At 53.0% G+C, this 15,952-nt stretch overlaps 1 protein-coding gene across 8 annotated transcripts in view; it reads right to left on the reverse strand.

The window, feature by feature from the left end:
• MYRF (myelin regulatory factor) overlaps window positions 1-15,952 on the reverse strand; it is a 57,481-nt gene that overhangs the window by 13,898 nt on the left and 27,631 nt on the right. For all 8 annotated transcript variants that reach the window (XM_088058384.1, XM_088058383.1, XM_088058386.1 and 5 more), the window contains exons 2-8: window positions 13,019-13,106; window positions 11,946-12,272; window positions 9,349-9,410; window positions 6,673-6,991; window positions 6,141-6,313; window positions 5,783-5,906; window positions 274-469 (exon numbers count right to left, since the gene is read on the reverse strand). In XM_088058384.1, the coding sequence (XP_087914510.1) occupies window positions 274-469; window positions 5,783-5,906; window positions 6,141-6,313; window positions 6,673-6,991; window positions 9,349-9,410; window positions 11,946-12,272; window positions 13,019-13,106 (1,289 nt within the window). The remainder of the gene's footprint in view (window positions 1-273; window positions 470-5,782; window positions 5,907-6,140; window positions 6,314-6,672; window positions 6,992-9,348; window positions 9,411-11,945; window positions 12,273-13,018; window positions 13,107-15,952) is intronic.

Raw genomic sequence — 15,952 nt, forward strand, 5'->3', positions numbered from 1 at the left:
GTCAGACATTGAAACCAGGGCAGTCACCATTCCTAGAGGGATTTAAAAGCTATGTGGATGTGGCACTTGGGGACATGGATTAATGTCGGCCTTGGCAGTGCTGAGGGAAGGGCTGGACTCCATGATCCTAGAGGGCTTTTCCAACCTAACCAGTTTCATGATTGTGTGATTCCACACATTCCCCTACTACATGAAGAGGTTACCTGTTCCCAGCCACCTCCCAAGCCCTCTTTTCCCAGCTGGCTTCACCATGGTCCCTCAGCTCCTGCTTACCTTCACTCCGTGCAGCTTCAGGTAGAAGCATTCCAAGGGTTTCAGGCCCTCGGGGGTCTTCACGTACTTGGGATCGCCGAGCATTCCAATGTACACGGTGACCTGGAAGTGGTTCTTCTTCTGGCACACGAAGGCGTCGTCTCCCACGGAGAAATTGAAGCCCTTGTCGGCATCCACGCGGTACGTGAGCATCGGGCTGGGAAGAGGGAGCAGGTGAGACCAGGAATTTCCCACAGAAACTCTGGATATCCCATCCCTCAAAGTGTTCCATACCAGGCTGGACAAGGCTTGGAGCAATGTGGGCTAGCAGAAGGTGTCCCTGACCATGGATCATCACTGGATGATCCATAAGGTACCTTCCAACCCAAACCATTCTACATCTCATCCCATTCAACTGGGAATGAATATGGAGATCCCAGTTCCAAAGTCTGTCCAAAGCCTGGAGCATCCTTTTAATGTGGCTCACTGGGAGAAGCAGCTCAGTGACCCACACCTTGTGCATTCCCAGTGTCACCTTCTACCAGGCTGTACACCCCTGTATCCCAAATTCCTGCTGAAATCACAACCACCTGCTCTGGCTGCTGCGGAAAAGCTTCCAGCTCCCAGCAGACAGGTCTGGAGGAGGAGGAGAGGGAGGAGGAGGGGTCCTGGCTGCTCCATGAACACACACCAGCTGGAAAGGTTTAATCTACATCTCCTTAATGGGCTGGTTTCCATGGGAATCAGGAAAATATGTGGCCTTTGCAGTGAGTCCATTTTCCTCACCGTCCATAAAGCCCAGTCCTGTGCCGGTGGGCCCTCGGAAGGGGGGAAGGAGCTGCATCTCATCCCACAGAACACCCAAATCCCATTGTTATTAATTAAGGAACCAGGGATGAGGTAAAGAGGGAGCTCAGCCCAGCCTTGGATCTCAGGCTAAAAACTATGGAGCACTTTTCCCCCAAAACCAAACCTCTTCTGACCTCCAGACAGACACACAGATTCCACCTGGAGCAACAGGAGGGGAGCTGGACAGACTGACAGTAAGGAATATGGCAGAACTCTGGAGACTCTGGGAAGCAGACAATAAGGATTCTGCACTGGTATCTCTCCTTTTTTTCTGGAAAAAAAACATTCTCCCCCTGCAATCACTTGAGGAGTTCATGTGGATGAGAGCCGGGGGTGATTCCAGGTTGCCACGAGTGATTCTGGGATGGTCACGAGGAGCTACTCGCTCCTTACGCCCCAGGGAGTCGGGAATGCTGTGCTGTGCTCCAGACATAAACCAGGCGGTGGGAGCAGAGCACTACCTTAGCCCAGAGGCATGAGAGGAATTCCCCAACCTCCTCCCAGCCTCAGCCCTGGATTCCCCATCTGAATATTCCTGACTGGGACACGCAGCTGAAGCTGACCCAAGCACCCTCATCCCAAGGGAGGTGAAGCCATTCCTGGCTGTTTTTATGGCTCCTGAATGCTCACCAGTCTTCCCACTGTTTTTAACTGGCAGAGCCAAGGAGAGGGAGGGTCTGTCTGAACTTCCAAGCCATGGATGCTTCCCAAACCGGAAAACTGATGGCTGCTAAATGTGTGCTGACAGAGGGGATACAGGCAGGCTCCCCCTCCTCTGCCTTCTGGAGATTCCAGGTCTTCCACAATCCCCTTCCGGAGGCTCCTTTTCACTGATTTTACCATTTTCCCAATGGCTGTGGCTGGTGCATCTCCCAAATCGGGATCACTGCACTGGGATTGACCAGAGGGAAGAAGCTGCTTTCCATGCTGTCTTTTCCAGGAAGAGTGCAGGGGCCAAAGGGCAAAGTGTCAGGAATAAAAGGTCTGGGGTCAAATGGATTATTTGATCCTGAACATCCCCACTGACAGGGGTGGATTAAGGCAGGATAGAAGGGCAGGATCAGACAAGGTTTTTCTTGATCCCAATGAGGGTGAGGGGTTGCAAACTTCCCACAGGGAATTGTATGGGGATTTTGCCAAGAGCAGGACAGCAGAGGGATGCTCATGTTCCCCCATTTCTCCCTCCCTCCCTTCCAGGTTTCCTCTTATCTAAACCATTCCTAAAACAAAAACCTAATCCAAAAATGTTCCCTAATTCCATGCAATCTGTGATTTCTTTTGCTTCCAGGACACAAACTCCAACTGAGCAGCAGGACACTGTCATCTTTCCCACACAGCCCCACCTGTGTGCCCATACTACGTATTCCCTTCAGCTTCCCGGGATACATCCATGATCCATCACCAGCACCCCGTATCACATATCCCAAAACACATCCAGCAGGTCTGGACCACATCCCACTGGTCTCCATTCCCTTGGTGAGGTCCAGGATGTGCAGCACAGCCAAGTTCGGAGCTGTTTATCCGGACACTTCTACCAGCCAGAGGGTGCAACCCCAAAACCCCAGGATTAGCCCCCAGAAAACACCAGTTTGCAGGATGGGAAAAGAACAGCACCTTCCCAGTTTCCCAGTTCTAAGGCTCTGGCCTCAGCATGGAGACGTTTCCATGAAGGGCTGCACTATTCCCAGCTGCCTTCCCTCAAACTGGGAGAAGGAGGAGGGAGCTGGAATTTATCGGAGCCCGCTGTCAGGGAGATGAATGGCTCCTTCTCCCAGGAGTAAATTAGGGAATTGCCCGGTTCCAGGCCTCTTTGGCTCCGCTGCTGGAAACCAGCTCATCCCTGGAAAAGTTCACTGAGTCTAAAACCACAAAGTCAGAGCAAAAGGCAAAAAAAATTCTATGTTATCCATAAAATTAATCCAGGGATTTCTGTCTCCTTCAACAACACAGATTCCTTGGCAAAACCTGAGACATGAGCCTGGAATGGAACCTAATCCCTACCCCATCCCCTTATGGAACCTAATTTTTTGTGTGCAAAGGGAGGCAAACATGGAATAGCATTAATTGTATTTTTTGCCCTGTAATCGTTCCCAAAAATCTGGTAAGAACCTGGACAGCTTCCCATGCTCTCCCTCCTTCACCTCCTTCCTGGACTCTTTTCTTAGGATCAAGAGTAGGAAAAATCAGATAATTCAGATGATTCACATTCCTGAGGCCGTGAAAAGGTTTTGGGCACCTGGATCACAGGGAACTCAAACAGCATATCGAGACTGGGGACAGCTTCCAGCAGAAACCAGACTGGGAATGAAGTTCCAAGGCTGCTCCTTGGAAGCTAAATTGGGAGAATAATTATGGATCTGGATGTGGATGATGCTCGTTTGCTGAGGACACCCAAAAGCAGAAAGGAAGGAGACAATTCCCAACTGCCAAATTTGAATTAACCAACTTAAAAAATGCCATTATAGGAGCAAGGAAAGATGGACTTTTTTGTGTGTTTCTCATCTGTTATCCTGGGAAAGTGCTGCACCAGGAGAATAAAGGGGTATTCCATTTAAAAAAAGATGTAGGTCCACCTTGCACAGGAGCAGGAAGAGTCCCCTGAGGTAAAGTGGAGCTAAAAATTAATTAATCAACCTTTAACCCTTAATTCCGCTCAAATCCAGCGCCACAACAAAGCCCACGTGGTTTCCTCAAATCTCCACGGAGTCACCTCAATGGAATTTATTCCTTACACAACGGGATGACGACCTCAATGCCCCAGGAGTGGGTTTGATCTGGCTTTTACTCTAAACCCTGAAAGCAGGAATTAGGGAAGTGATCCCAAGATCCGAAGAGCAAGGCTGGTTTTGTTCTCCAGCAACTCCTCTGGACTTCTTTCTTCCCAGCAGAAAATACCATGGAGTTTGTCTCTGCCAATCCATCTGGGATCTCTGGAACTGGGATAGAAATGCCTGGAAGTGGCCCGGGACAAGCTGTGATGTGTTTGGGATGGAAAATCATTTTCCCAGAGCAGGAAGCAGTGAGAAGGAAGGCTGGAAAACCAAAGGATAAGAGGTGATGTGTCCAGACAGGTCAGAGGAGGTGGCAGTGGAATTCCTGCACATGGAAGAGGGATTTTGGGGGCAGGATCCATGGGAGATGCTCAGCCTTCCCCATCCCACCATCCAGAGAGAGCAAACTGATGGTGGAGAGCAGGGAAAGGTGCAGGGTGGCTTTGGGGCTGCTGATACTCCTTTATGGAAATAGCTAGGTAAACCAGAAGGAATTGTCTTCCCAAATTATCCCTCTCCTGCTGTGGGGTGGGAAAACAGCCACAGAGTCCAAAAGAGGTAACCAGCTCCAACAGAGAATTCCTTACCCTGGCACCACGATGAAAGATGGGATAAACACTGGATGAGCGATTTGTGTGGGAAAGCTGGGACTCTGCCCCCACCCTTGGAGCCCTTGGCTCCCATTCCCAGGTCCTGGGTTATCCACAGGCACCTGAGCATTCCCTGTTCTGTGTCCCCCACAGGACCCCAGCTGGCTGTGTGGAAAGAGGAGGGGGGGAATTGGGAGGGAACAGAGGGTCCCTGAGAGGTTCCTGGAAGCCATCCCACTGCTTGCCAGCTCTTTGTCACCTCCCAGGAATGCAGGGAGGATCCAGAGTGGTTTCCTCCTGAACACTCCTCCTCCCCGGTGTGCTGTCTCCACCCTCCGCTGCCTCAATTCCCAGCCCAGCTTCCCACTTCTCCCTTCCCTGTCTTGGTCATCCCAGCCTTCCTCTCTGGCCTGTCTGCCACTTCCTAGATTTCCTAAACCCCTTCCCTCTTTTCCCTTCCTCCTCTGCCCCTCCAACCACTCCCACTCCTCCTCCTCCAGCTCCTTTCCATGCTGCTCAAGCTCTCCTGAAGTGGCTCTGGATGACCTCCTATGGATGCTAAATCTGAACCAGAGTGCCTGTAGTTATTACAGGCCACATAGCTCTCAGTCCTGCCTGAGAGCTAGCCTGAGAAATTCATGGGAGGATTTAAAAACAATCCTCAGAGACAGAAAACAGCCATGCCAGGTGCTGTTTGTCTGTCCCTTGTTTTCTTTGCAAAAGAAAGTCAGAGGGTGGTGTGCACCACTGACCAATGATGGTGATGTAGTGGTTTGCTAACCAATAAGAGTTTCCTTTCTGTACTTTCCACGTATCAGTCTATAAAGAGACCTGAAGCAATAAACTAAAAAAATTCTCCTGTTCTGACTCCATGAGAGTCTGTGTCGTCTCTACCCAGCTGGTCCTAATAGAGCGGCAACTTCCAGCCACCCACACTAGGAATTCACAATCCTAAATTTAAAATGCAGGATCCTGGTGAACCTAGGGAGAGGGAAAAGGTGCTGCTCATCCCAACATTCCTCAGGACAAGGACGGATTTGCCAGTAAAGCCCTCCATGGTGAGCGAGGTCTGAGTGGCTGCAGAATTGTCACCAAAGTTGGTGAAATTCCTTCTGCTATTCCTTAATTATCCATAAAAAGCGTAGAGGAGTAACATTCCCAGTAGGAAAGAGGCAGTGGGGAACATTACCCTCACCACAAAGCCCAGCCAAGGGAGATCCGTATCCCACGTTTTGAGTGGGATGCTCCCAACCCCGGAGGCTTGCCACTTGCACGAGGAATATGAATTCCACTTTTTCCAGAGGCGAAGGAATTACTCACAGCTCCTTGTAGTTGGCATCGTATAGAGTTGCCCACTTGTTCTGCTGATGTGGCTGCCACTTGATGGACTGGAAGTTGGGATCCAGGTAGGAGCCGTTCAGGCTGTCGTTATCCTGAATCAGGCCTGTGGAGAACGTTAAAACGGATTAAATCCCGATTTTACTCCCTGGGCCGAGTATCCAGAGGGGTGGGAGCCCAAGGAAGAGACTGGCACTGCCGAAAGCTTCCCCTCCTGACTGCCAGAGCAGCACCAGATGCAGGCCAGGGGTGAATCCCACAGGTTGGCAACAGTCTCCCCTCCTCCCAGGCCCCTGGCCCGGCGGGAGCGGGGTTGGAATTCAGGGGATAATGGGGATACCTGGCGAGAGCGCACCCGGCTGGTGCCAGGGAGGCGTCTGGACGCGATCGGGATTGAGCGGCACGGATCCCATTCCCGGCTCCTGCTTGATCAGCCCGTTGAGCATCTGGGCATTGAGGGTGTTGGGGGGGGACTCGGAGTGTTTCCGCTTCTTAGCGGGATGCACCGGGAGGCTGCGGATACCGCAGGAAGGCTCAGCAGGGAACGGAGAGTCGGGAGGTGACAATCCCACAACCACGACAAGCGGGATCTCACAAGGAAAACACAACATTCCCACAGTGCTGCCCCACCTTCTCCCACACTGCTGAGTCTGCGTCACTCATGTGCTGAGCCACATCTTTAATTCCACAGAATCCCGGAATGGTTTGGGTTGGAAGAGACCTTAAAGCTCATCCGGTTCCAACCCCCTGCCATGGGCAGGGAACCTTCCACAGATCTCCCCTTGTTTGTTCCTACAACCGAATCCCCCAATCCAGGCAATCCACACAGCTCCAGCTCCCATTCCCTCACCCCCGCCATTCCCAGGCCTTACTCTGCTCCATGCTGCTGGAGGAGCTGGTGCAGCATCTGGGATTGCTGGGCATGGTGGAGCTCAGCGGGCGCCATTCCTGGCCCAACGCCGTACGGAGGCATCAGGGGCTCGGCCTTCAGGAACATATCCCGCTGCAGGCCGGGAAAGTGGGAATTGTGCTGCGGCTGGAGGGGGTGAGGGGGTGGTGGGGGTGGTGGGGGGGGACCTTGGAGGTGAGGGGGTGGAGGAGGAGGCGGCGGAGGAGGAGGGTGCTCCAGGCGGGAAGGGGGAGTCAGGTGACACATATTTTCGGGAGTCATGGTCCGGAGGAGGTGAGGATCTGGAAAGGGAGAAAGAGCTGAAGTTAGGAGTGTCCTGATCCCAGGTCCAACACTGACCTGTTTGTCTTGGATACCCTGGCTGGATGAGGCTTGGAACAACCAGGAAGTGTCCCTGCCCATGGCAAGGGATTGGAATGAGTTGAACCTTCAGGTACTTTTCCACCAAAACCATTCCAGGATTCTAACATTCCATGGGACAATGAGAGAGAAGAGACAATGGAATGACCTGAACAGCCCCAGCACTTCCAGGGAGGATTTCTGAGGGGGCGCTTTAAACATTTTAACTGAAACTAGGAGGAGACTTTGATCCCTGAATTTAAATAAATAAAACAGCAACATTCAAATGCAATCCCACCCTTCTCCTCCTCCATTTGGAATGGGATACTAAAGCCATTCCTTAATTAGAGAGGATTTGACTACACCAGCATCAAAATAAATGTTTGGGGTGTGGAGGAACATGCAAATCCACGTCCCTTCCTGTTCTGCTCCTCATCACCTCAACATTCCAGATCCACTCCCTTCCATGGGCAGGGATATCTTCCACTCTCCCAGGCTGTTCCAAGCCCTGCCCAACTTGGCCCTGAACATTTCCAGGGATGAGGCAGCCATATCTTCTCTTAGAAATCCATTCCAGGGCCTCACTGCCCTCACAGGGAAGAATTCCTTCCCAATGTCCCATCTAACCCTGCCCTCTGGCAGTGGGAAGCCATTCCCCCTGGTCCTGGTATTCCACGCCCTTGTCCAAAGCCCCTCTCCAGCCTCCTTTTTCTTCACCAGGACAAAGCCCATCTGTTTTTCCAGCCTTTCCTTTGCATCAACCTGTGCCTTCAGGTGTCCCCACAGGACACCACAAACCTGGCAGGAATGAGGGACTGACTCCTGGGACATGAGAAAACCACCGAGTAGGAAGGGACAGTGACTTTGTTTTAAATGCAAGGCAAAGCTCCTTCATGCTCCAACGTGGAAAACTGGATGGAAAACGCATCCAGGGACTGGCCAAGCTGGGCACAGCCTCTGGGAAAACGGAGAGGGACGGCAGGGAAGGATCTGTTGGATCCTTCCAGGCTTAGCTGGATGGACTTTGGCCTCAGAACACCCAGGCAAGGGTTGAGTAACAAGGCCAAAGCGCTTGACCAGGAATGGGAAAACTCCTCCCGTCGGAAGGTTTGGAAAACTGGAATGTGTTGGCGCTGGGTCCTCCTGCTGAAGGCTGCCGGGGCAGGGCTGGCTTCCACCCATCCTGCTCCATTCCAAGGTTTTCTGCTTCCTGCTGGACCTCTCAGTGCCTTTTCCACACACATGGAACCAGATTCCTCCTTCCAGGCTCAATCCCAAACCAGCCTTCCTTTGGGAGCTGCCTCAGGGACAGCCCAGCCAAGGATAGGCAAGTGATGTGCTTGCCCAAGGCATTCCCAAATCCAGGGAAAATCATCTCCAGGAATGCAATCCCAGCTTTGTGGGTGCCCTCCAGAGCCTCCTCTCCTTCCCAAATGAGCTCCGAGCACTCCAAAGTCGCTCTCCCCATGGTGAGCAGCCCGGCCTCTTTGTTATATTTAAGGAAGGGCCAGGAGGAATTCCAGGGATTTTTTTTAGCAAGATAAACAGAACTCTTGACCTCTTCCATCACAAAAAAAAAAAAAGGAGCAGGCGCTGTTCCCAGTGGGGACTGGGCTGGAGCCTGGGGAAAAGGGTTCTCCTGCCGAGGGGGAAGGGAGACCAGGACAACCTTCCCACCTTCCTTCCCAAGGAGTTTTTCCATGGCAGAACAGTGAAGGTCATCAGAGGGACCAAACAACCCTCGGTGGCTTTCCTGGGGGAAGCCAGGAGTACCTTGCAGCGACCCTGGAGGGGGTCCCAGCTCCCTGTGCCATTTCAGTGGGAGCTAAGATCCTCAGGATCAGCTGGAGGGGAGGGAAAGGCTGGGAAGGAACTTACTGGAGAATGGCGGGTTCATGGCTGCTTCCCAGAGCCAGGTTCCATGTCAGGGACGTGCTCCCGCTCCGTGTTCCGGAGGTAGAGGGCAGGACGAGCGGGATGGTGAGCTCCACATCCCACCCCGCCACGATCTCCCTGCACCCACAGACTCCCACCACGGATTCAGTGTCTGTGGAGTCTCAGCTCGCCTTCTGTGCCGGTCCCTCTCCCCTTTTCCAAAGCCGGGAGCGGAACAATGGGTGAAAGCCGAGGGATATTTACTAACTGATAATCTCCCCACGTAGTGCAGCCGCCTGTTTTCTCCCGGCTGATAAAGATTGCAGAGCCAACCACTTTCACGGAATAAAGAGGGGGTGGATGCTGGGATTTGGGGTTTGGATTAGGATTTTTTTTCCCCCTTCTCCCTTTCTGAAGCACTTACCATTCACCTGCTGAGGGGAGTAGGCTTCTGATCCGGAATCCGGGGGAGAGTCTGGCAAAGTGCTGCGGAGCAATGGGAAAAGAAAAGGGAAAGTAATTTTAATCCAGTTTCTAGCACAACCAAGAGGTCCAGGTGGATCCAAGCACCTTCCAGGATGTGGCAGGGAATCCCAGGTGCACCTGCAGCAGATCCTGGACACCCTGAGTGTCTCCAGCTGGGATTGCCATCACTGCCAGTGTTTTCACAGGAGCTTGGGAACAGGGACGTTCTGTTGAGCTGACAGTGAAAATTCCAGGGAATAGAAGCCAAACAGAAATTTATCTGCTTCCCAGGGAAAGGTGTGCTTCCCATGGAAATGTCAGTGATCAAGTGGAATGCACAGAGCTCTCTCCCCATTCCGGGAAGCTGTTCCAGGCCAGGTTGGAAAAGGAGCAGCCTGGGATAGTGGAAGGTGTCCCTGCCCATGGCAGGTGCTGGGCTACACAGTCCCTTTCCATCCAAATAATTCCATGACTCTATGAAATGGGAGGCTTTGGGGGACCTGGGGAGTCCCTGGGATGGATTTTGCCTGTACAAACCTGAGCACCACCACAGCTCCTTCTGTATCCCCCTAGATATATTCCAGCATCACCAGGAGCAGGATTTGGCTCTGACTGTGAAACATAACCCAAAAAATAGTGGGAGCTCCCAGCTGCCTTTTCCAGCACATCCATGGCTAAGGATGGCAGGACCAGGTCCTGTATGGTGGCACAGCAGGGACAGGCAGGGAAACCACGCCACATTCCCATTTTCCACAGGAATTATTTTCCATTCACCCATCCTATACCATCAGCTTTATGGATGTGAAATAATCCCAGACAAATCCCAGTGCTTGTTGGATGAAAGCCAGCCAAAAAGCAAATGAATAGGGGAGGAAAAGCACAGGACACATTGCTCCACCTCTGCTCCAGACAGCACCCACAATTCCAGCTGGGAACCAGGATATGGAATCCTCCTGGACCAGAGAAACCCAAGGCCCATTAATTGGATTCTGCATCGGAAGTTGCACACAGCAGGGGCTGGAGGGATGAGCTAGGGTGATCCCAAAAAAAACCCTGCCATACCTCTCTCATCCTCCACCTTCCCTTGGATCACCTTTCCATCCTTCCCTTCCTATGCCTGGCTAGAGCATCTATTCCCAGCCTTATTTCCAGGCTCCTTGCCATGTGGGATCTGAGTTCATACTGTATTTCCTATGGATTTATCAGGATTTATGCACCAGCAAGCCAAGTCTTGGCCAGTAACGAAAGGGAACAGCACAATTTAAGGAATCCAGAAGGCTGGAAAAGGTGGACACTGCAGGATTCCCACAGGGAGTGTAGCGTGGAAGTGCCCAGTCCAAGGGAAGGGTTTTTTGGTATCCACCACATTGTCCCTGAGCACATCATGGGGTGCTTTGGCCAGGAAGTGGACTCCATTATCCTTGTGTGTCCCTTCCAGGATATTCCATGACTGTCCACTGGAAAAAGCCAGGCACAAGGGGGAAGAGTCATTCTGGGATGCTGAAGGCATGCTGCCATCAAAGCTGATCCAGTTCAGCTACATGCAAATGAGGTCTCCACCTCGGACAGCAAGATGTGATCCTTGCTCATGACATCCTGCAGAATTCCCGATGCATCCAGAAGAAAAGGACATAACAAGGCATCACTTCATTCTTTTGATTCCCCCTAAGCTCCAGGTATCCTCCTGGGATCACTGCAAGGGAAAACCCCCCGGTCTGGAAATAAAAGAAAGGCAGATTTTTTTCTTTTAGCTTTCTGAGATGTCTTTCCAAGTTCATCCAAAGGGTGAAAGTCATTGGCTGAGTGTTCCCAAATTTGGGAATCCCCACGTTGTGCTTGGTGGCAACACTAGAGGGCACAAGGCAGAGGGAGAAGAGCCAGTCCTGGAGCCATCCTAGCATCACTGTCCTTGCATCCATAATCCCATGGGAGAAGGCTGTCCAGGGCCACCACCACCTAAAGATCCAGGCTGTAGCACAGCACAGCACCTTGGGATGTTACTATTCCCCTCCTTTCATCCCAGAGAGCAGGAACCACATCCTTTCTGCTCTCAGGAATAACTCCAGTTGGGTCCATCAGCAATTCTAAAACCTGCCTTTCCTCTCCCTCAGAGCTTGTTGAAAAGGACACATCCAGCTCAGATCCATGTTTTCCTTCTCTGGAGCAGAGCATCTGCAACATCAGCCCATAAGAAGATGATCTCCCTGCCCAGGGTAGCAAACTATCCTCTGGGATAGTCATGGCAACATCCCGCAGACTGAATTTCATCCCAGAGACTGAATTTTGTCTTGTTCCAGTTTATTCTGTGTCTCTTCCTCCTTAAAAAATGCTCCAGTGTTCTTCCACCGGCAGATGTCCAGCACAGGTATCCAGAACTGTGTGATGGTGTGGGGGTTTTCCCAAAAAACCTTTTGGGAAGCTTCAGGAGCTCCACTTGTCCAAAACCAAGGACATACACAGAGCAACAGCTGTCACTGCTCCGTGGGACCCTCCAGGTGCCACCAGCCCGGAGGAGCCTCCATCCCACCCTCATCCCACCATCCCATTCCCTCTTACCCAGGTGCGTAGGAGGCCTTGGGCTCGGATTTGATTGGAGGGACCACGTTGTTCAGGCAGTGGCCACCCAGGAAGCCCTTGGGCACCACCATCCCATTGTTGTTGTTGCAGTTGAGGTGAGCTCCGTAGGCGGCTCCGCAGGGATTGGCCAGGAGAGGACCATGCCGGATGGGGAGCTGGCTGCCAGCGGGAGGGAGGTGGAGGGGAGCGCTGGGAGAGGGATTGCTCACGCTGCTGATGGAGCTGGCAGGAGGCGCGGGGATGCTGGCGGAGCTGGAGGGCTGGGGGTGCGGGTAGCTGGCGGGAGCAGGGATCTCAGGGAAGCAGCTGAGGGAGAAAATGGGACAATGTCAGGAGAACAGGTCAGTGGGAGTGATGGAAGAGTCCAAAACACACCCAGGAAGTTCTGAAGTGCCCAGTACAGCAACCTCCAGGAATGTGTAGCCAGTGGGATCTGCTCACTGTACTCCAGCTTCACAGAGCTGCTATGACAAAGATCCCACTCCCACCCTGCTCCCAGATTCCCTTGGTGCTCTCCAGGTCTACTCCGTCCTCCTTCCCAAAGTTGGGGTACACAGGGAGATCCTTCCCTTCCCCACACTCATGTAGTCCTGGGGATTTAATCCGAGCTCCCAGCGCTCAGATTAAGGGAAAGCGTTTATGGTGCCCTTGGGGAAATAAAGAGAGGGAACAAAAAAGACTGGGAAAACTTGGAGGTAAGAAGCCAGAAAGAGTCAGGAGGGATGGGAATGATAAAGGAGCAAAGAGCAGTCCAGGAAGACTCTGGAGGGGCAGAGGTGATTCCTAAATGATTCCTCAAATTTCAGGGCTGGAAACTGCTCAACAGGTTCCCAGAGAAGCTGTGGCTGCCCCATCCCTGGAAGTGTTCCAGGACAAGCTGGGCAGGGCTTGGAGCAACCTGGGATAGTGGAAGGCGACCCTGCCCATGGCAGGGGTGGAAATGGATGAGCTTTAAGGTTCCTTCCCACTCAAACCATTCCAGGATTCTGTGATCTCTCCACGGAAAATCACAAGGAACACCGTTCCTGCTGTGGAGCAAGGGAAGCACTTACATCTCCGGAGAGTCTTCCTTGCTGATGTACTCTTCCAGGATGCTGGTGTCGATGTTGGATGGTTCCAGAGCTCCATTAATGTCGTGGCCTGGAGGGGAGAGGAGGAGGAAGCATGAGCTGGGAGAAGGACAGGAAAGGGCCTTTGGAAACACCACCAGACCCTTGTGCAGTCAAGGAGCTGATCTGAGAATCATGGAATCACGGAATGGGTTGGAAGGGACCTTAAAGATCATCTCATTCCAACCCCCTGCCATGGGCAGGGATGACTCACTAGATCAGCAGATCCCTGGGGATTGCCAGCTGTCCATACCCACTCATCCCAGTGCGCACACTCATCCTGGGAGATGGGGCACATGGGACAAGCCAGGGCGGGGACTCAGACACATGGTGGGGACCAGATCCTTTGGGATTCCTTCCAACTCAGGACATTCCATGATTCCCTTTGGACCCTTTGCAGAACACACTGGAATTTCTCCACCACAGCTCTGGATCAGCTCCTGACCTTCCTCCCTCTCCTCTGCTCCACGGGCAGGCAGTAGATTTCTCTGTCCTTTCTCCGGAGGGCTCCTCCTCCCCTCCCTGCCCTGTTCCAGGGAAGCTGGGCAGGGTTTTGTTGACAGAAAATCCTTCCTTTATCTGTCTCTCCCAAGTGGGAGTCCGGAGCCAGCCCGCGGTGCCAAAGGCATTGCCAAGAAAGTGGAAGGGAAGATCCAACTCCCCCTGCCCCGATAAGGAAGTCAGTGAAAGACCATCCTGAAAGACCCCACGTGAAAGCCCAGGAGAAGCCCCTGACCCCCTGGATCCCCCAGGTTCCCAGGAAAGGTCACCCGCTGATCCGCAAAGGCCGGCCCGGGGGGCTCCAGCCCACCCCGGCCAATTGCAGCTCTCCCTCTGCAAATCCCTTTCATACCAAGACAGGCAAATCGGCAGGAATAAATCCAGCTAGGAATTCTGCCAAGCGGACAGGGTGTGTGTGGACACAGGGATCTCTGCCTTAGAAACCTTGGCTGGAGAGGGGGGAAATGCTGGGTAACTGTTCATTTTTGGGACATCTCCGTGGCAGAGCCTGGGGACCTGGGGGACAGGGTGAGGAAGTTCTTCCATGTGAACACAGGATCCATCTGGAGCAGGGACACACAATCCTGCTTCCAGGTGAGCACTGAGGTGAGGAGAAGATGGAGCAGGCAGAGCCTCTGGGATCTCCAGGTGTGCCAGCACCTCCAGTATGGAGTTACAGATCCCAGGCAAGCAGAGAGGTGGCTCCTGTCCCTCCACTGTGACAGCCGCATCCTGTCCTGAAGTTCCTGTGATGCAGCTCCACCCTCTTTTCCTTGGAGTTATGGGACCTCATTGATGACCATCTGTATATCCCTCACTCATCCCTAAGGATCTCTGCCATAGCCTGCTCCCAGCACTTCACAATGACCACATCTCCCAAGGCACCTCTTCAAGCCTTTACTGTGATCCCATAACATCCCCGAAACCTCCTGCCAGGAATGAGCACTCCAGGAGGGTGGGAATCCTCCCCGTGCTCCATTGCCTCCCTCCTAGCAAAAAAAAAACCCTGGGCTATAAATCACAGCATGCCTTTGGCAAACAGCCACAGAGATGTCCCAAAAGTCATCAGGAAACTTGTCTTCATCCCAAGTTTTGGCACTGGGATCCACGATCAAAGCAGTGAAAAGGACACCTGGCCAATTTTTGTGACTCAGCCTGTCCAAGAAAAGTCCAGCTCCAGCAGGTTTCCCTCATACCTCCAAACTCCAGGAGCTCCTCTGTGGTGGAAGAGGAGCCCAAGAACCCTCCAGGAAGGAAGAGATGTCTCTATAGGCAGTAGGATGCTGCGCTTCCAAATTTTCTGAGGGTGCTGAGGCCCTGGCACAGGTTGCCCAGAGAAGCTGTGGCTGCCCCATCCCTGGAAGCATTCCAGGCCAGGTTGGATGAGGCTTGGAGCAACCTGGGATAGTGGAAGGTGTCCCTGCCTATGGCAGGGAGTGGGACTGGATGAGCTTTACAGTCCTTCCAACTCAAACCATTCCAGGCTTCCTCTGCTTCCCTGGAGTCACCTTGAGGAGGGCGAGATAAGCCCGGTGACGCGAGAGGTGCGTCAGGGCTGGAGGGGAGACGTGGCTGCCCACCAGAAATCAAGGACCTTCCTCTGCTCCAGGGCAGTGGGATTTGCACAGATCCAGGGATATCGGGGCAGGGACAAGGAATGTCCCACCGCCCAGAGCTTCCATGTAGCTCTTACCAAAGCCAGCTTAGGTGATTAATTAAAAGCTAATACTGCTCCATAGTCACGAGATCCCAACGGCACCAGCATTCCCTCCCCCTCCCAAGTGGGGATTAGTGGGAAGCCACCAAGGAGGGAAGCTCAACACCCACATGGCTCCTCATGGGACAGGCTCCTACATCTCATCCCAGCAAAGATGGAGGGGCCCAGGGAAACACTGAGCTCATCCATCCCAAACCTGCCAGGTCCCTACATCCCTCCTCCTCCTGTCCCTGGCATTGCCACCCTGCTCTCCCACCATGTCACCGCTCCAGTTTCCAACTCTTCTTTGGGAAGAGAGCTGTGGCAATCCCAAAAACCCCCAGCCTCTGCCTGAAGAACAAGAAGTTAAAACTCTCAGCACCCTCCTCGTGAGCTGAGCCGGGCGGGCTGAGGCCCCCGGACGTGTGAGAATGTCAGGAATCCCAATGTTTGGACTGGTTTTCTCTGCCTTCCCCAAACCTCCAAACACGCTCCATATCCCAACGGAGGTGCTTCCCACCCCGCCACCTCCTCCCTGCCCCTGCTCTGACTGGCTCGTCCCTCCTGGTGGCACCTTCCCGGCTCAATGTCCCAGTTTTGGGTGCTCACAGAGGTGGGCATGGAGCCATAGGGCTTGGAAAGAGTTAAGGGAGCCTGGCCTCCGTGAACTGTCATATTTA

This window comes from Pseudopodoces humilis, chromosome 7 (genome assembly GCF_049639895.1).
Source record: "Pseudopodoces humilis isolate 2021_Gansu_Grassland_sample_001 chromosome 7, ASM4963989v1, whole genome shotgun sequence".
In the NCBI taxonomy this organism is placed as follows: domain Eukaryota; kingdom Metazoa; phylum Chordata; class Aves; order Passeriformes; family Paridae; genus Pseudopodoces; species Pseudopodoces humilis.